Raw genomic sequence first — 4,123 nt, forward strand, 5'->3', positions numbered from 1 at the left:
AGGATATCATTGGCTAAATATAGGATATCATTGGCTAAATATAGGATATCATCATTTAAATATAGGTAAATCATCGGCTATGAATGTAGGATATCAATAGCTATGAAAATAGGACATGTTAGACTATGAATATAGGTTATAATCGACTATAATTATAGAATATCATCGGCTATACAATATACATATAGAATATCATCGGCTATACAATATACGTATAGAATATCATTGGCTAAATAAAGGATATCATCGGCAAAATATTTGGTATCAATGACTAAATATAAGATGGCATCGCGGCTACAAAAATAGGATATCATTGGCTAAATATAGGATATCATCGGTAATACATATAGAATATCATCCGCTAAAGATAGGATATCATCGGCTAGATATAGAAAATCATTGGCTAATTAAAGGATATCATTGGCTAAATATGGGATATTATTGGCTATGAATATAGGATATCATTTACTTAATATATAGATATTATTGGCTATACAAATATAGAATATCAACTGGAACACATAAGATGTCATTGGCTAAATATAGGATATCATTAGCTAAATATACGATATCATTGGCCAAAAATAGATATATCATTGGCTATAAATATAGGATATCATTGGCCAAATATAGGATATCATTGGCTTAAAATAGGATATCATTGGCTAAATATAGGATATCTTTGACTAAATATAGGATAACATCGGCTATAAATATAGGATATCACTGGCTAAATATAAAGATATCATCGGCTAAATATAGGATATCATCGGCTATAAATAAAGGATATCATTGGCTATAAATAAAGGAAATCATCGGCAAAATATTTGGTATCAATGACTAAATGTAGGATGGCATCGCGGCTATAAAAATAGGATATCATTGGCTAATTATAGGATATCATCGGTAATGCATATAGAATATCATCCGATAAAGATAGGATATCATCGGCTAGATATAGAAAATCATTGGCTAATTAAAGGATATCATTGGCTAAATATGGGATATCATTGGCTATGAATATAGGATATCATTTACTTAATATATAGATATTATTGGCTATACAAATATAGAATATTAACTGCAACACATAAGATATCATTGGCTAAATATAGGATATCATTAGCTAAATATACGATATCATATGGCCAAAAATAGATATATCATTGGCTATAAATATAGGATATTATTGGCCAAATATAGGATATCATTGGCTTAAAATAGGATATCATTGGCTAAATATAGGATATCTTTGACTAAATATAGGATAACATCGGCTATAACTATAGGATATTACTGGCTAAATATAAAGATATCATCGGCTAAATATAGGATATCATCGGCTAAATATAGGATATCATCGGCTAAATATAGGATATCATTGGCTATATTTAAAGGATATCATCATTGGTAATAAATAAAGGATATATCATCCAATGAGCATATGATATCATCGGCTGAATATAGGATATCATCGGCTATAAATATAGGATATCATTGGCTATAAATATAGGATATTATTGGCTATAAATATAGGATATTATTGGCTATAAATATAGGATATCATTGGCTATAAATATAGGAAGACATTGTCTATAAATATAAAAGATATTATACAAAGAATGAAAAAACTCAATTATACAATTTACTATTTTATTTTAAGCTGAACATTTAACATGAACGCCCCGTTCTAAAAGTTGCATGATCCAAGCCAGTAAAGATGCATTGTATAATGTATATGCATTCAGTCGTACCATCCAGTCTGGACTACCTAGTGTAAAGTCAACCCAGCACGTTTTATGCATCAACTGTAGCCTGGCAGTGTATGGTTTCAAAGAGAAATTTATGTATTTTTCTCGATTACATTTACAAGTTTTATAACCATGAACATTACTATTTTGGAAAACATCATTGTTTTGCATTGTTAAACATTTTTAATTTAAGAAGTGAAATTATTTATATTTTATGTCTATTAAAATATTTATTAATTGAACAATTTAAAATTTGACATTTAGCGGCGAGATTTAAATAATACAGCTTATACCTGATAGTACAGTCCATTGATATGGTAATGGTAATCATATAGTCGTGCTCCAGGTTTCTCCCAAATATAAGGTTTCCTAAATAAATAAGTCTTAATAAATCAATGATGTAGTCTTTTATTTTTAGATACCTTGGTCAATGGTCGTGCAGGTAAATTAGTTTCTTATACTTTAGTTCTCATAAAATTAAGGAAGGCTATTTTTATCGTTATATAGTATAGAAAGAAGTATTCCAAAGTTTCAAAACTTATCAAATCGTTTTGAACAAAAAAGTTTTTTTTTGTATGTTCAGAGGCGTACACAGACATTCGAGATCTTCAAGATCTGAAAAAAATCAGGCTCAGAGGCCAAGCATTGCAACTAGATAAGGCTAGGGGGCCAAGCATTGCAACTAGATCAGACTAGAGGGCCAAGCATTGCAACTAGATCAGGATAGGGGGCCAAGCATTGCAACTAGATCAGGCTAGGGGGCCAAGCATTGCAACTAGATCAGACTAGGNCTAGGGGGCCAAGCGCTCCGATTATATCAGACTAGGGGGCCAAGCGCTCCGATTATATCAGACTAGGGGGCCAAGCGCTCCGATTATATCAGACTAGGGGGCCAAGCGCTCCGATTATATCAGACTAGGGGGCCAAGCGCTCCGATTATATCAGACTAGGGGGCCAAGCGCTCCGATTATATCAGACTAGGGGGCCAAGGATAAATATTACCAATATTTACCTGACATACTCTTTACACTCGTCAGAGAGTTTATAAGTGTAAAGCTCATATTGGCTTGCATGCTTTACCATCCTAAAATAAACAACAAGCTTTGTTATTTTCTTGTAAAATACAGTTTCATAAAAAATACACATCACCACAATAATAAGGCTGTTGAAAAGTTGATTAAACATTTTTTGACAAAAAAGTTTTTTATTTTATAATTTTAGACACATCTGAAGGCAAAGGATATCTTTCAATCAATTGTTGGATGGAAAATGTAAGCTAAACCAAGGTAGAATATAATGTAATTGCTAGGGAACCCTGCTTTGCCTGGAGAAAATAAGTTTTCCCTAATGAATTCAAGCCTGAACTTATACCAAGCTAAGAGCATCACTGTGGTTCTAATGTGTCATTAAATCAAAAATTAACACAAATGAAGAATGACTTTGGAGAGCAGTTTTTCTAATTCACAACAGCACCCAATTAAACTTTGAAGTAATGATGTCAGACTTATCCTTAAATATTATGAAAAATGCTTGTCATTGTTTAACATTTTTATCTATTTTACTTTCTAGCAGTAGCAGCAACTAAATATTTAAATTTTTGAAACCCGTCTTGGACCTAGGATATTCGGTGTTTTATGGAATTTCAAACACAATTTTAGAGATAAACACACGTAGTTTTCTGGCCTCGATTGTTAATGATTTGAAGGGTACCGTTATAGATCAAGCAGGGAGGGTGACTTGAACAGGGTTGGATAGCTGATCTACATTGGCGTGTGAGATTTAATTGTTTTATGATCAAAAATGACTGAGATATTCATGTTTTTAATACTTAAATTAATTAACTTCAACTGTGGTTACAGATAATTTTACAGTGGAATTCTTGAAATTGCAAGGACAGTCCCTTTATGTAAGTTTGCCCATTGCTACCTGATATGTATAGATTGACCGGACGAGAGTAAGAGTATGAATGCGTTTACTTAGATATAAGCTGGGCAAGTACAAAGGGGGGGTGATAGAAAAAACCATCTTATATCATCTATAATCAAATCATAAATCTTTATTTCTATATATGATTTGTTTTTGTAAAACAGAAATAGCATATATATGTGTGAGAATAAGTTTGTTTATCTGTTTAATGTGCATCCTTTGATTAAAAAGTTTGAATTGTTGATACAACTTCCAAATTGTCGGGCAACTTTTAGAGTTTAACTACTTTCCAATTGTCGGGGAACTTTTAGAGTTTAACAACTTCCCAATTGTCGGGCAACTTTTAGACTTTTACAACTTCCCAATTGTCGGGCAATATTTAGAGTTTAACTACTTCCCAATTGTCGGGCGACTTTTAGACTTATACAACTTCCTAATTGTCGGGC

The 4,123-nt window shown here is 32.1% G+C and overlaps 1 protein-coding gene across 2 annotated transcripts in view; it reads right to left on the minus strand.

The window, feature by feature from the left end:
- LOC111704019 (uncharacterized) overlaps window positions 1-3,748 on the minus strand; it is a 14,305-nt gene extending 10,557 nt beyond the window's left edge. Inside the window, exons 1-4 of one of the 2 annotated variants that reach the window (XM_023476128.1) lie at window positions 3,678-3,748; window positions 2,764-2,835; window positions 2,045-2,120; window positions 1,352-1,364 (exon numbers count right to left, since the gene is read on the minus strand). In XM_023476128.1, the coding sequence (XP_023331896.1) occupies window positions 1,352-1,364; window positions 2,045-2,120; window positions 2,764-2,834 (160 nt within the window). In that variant the 5' untranslated portion in view covers window position 2,835; window positions 3,678-3,748. The remainder of the gene's footprint in view (window positions 1-1,351; window positions 1,365-2,044; window positions 2,121-2,763; window positions 2,836-3,677) is intronic. The other variant, XM_023476130.1, reaches the window with a different exon arrangement.
- Window positions 3,749-4,123: the final 375 nt, after the last annotated feature.

The sequence above is a fragment of the Eurytemora carolleeae genome, unplaced genomic scaffold (assembly GCF_000591075.1).
Source record: "Eurytemora carolleeae unplaced genomic scaffold, Eaff_2.0 scaffold572, whole genome shotgun sequence".
In the NCBI taxonomy this organism is placed as follows: Eukaryota; Metazoa; Arthropoda; class Copepoda; order Calanoida; family Temoridae; genus Eurytemora; species Eurytemora carolleeae.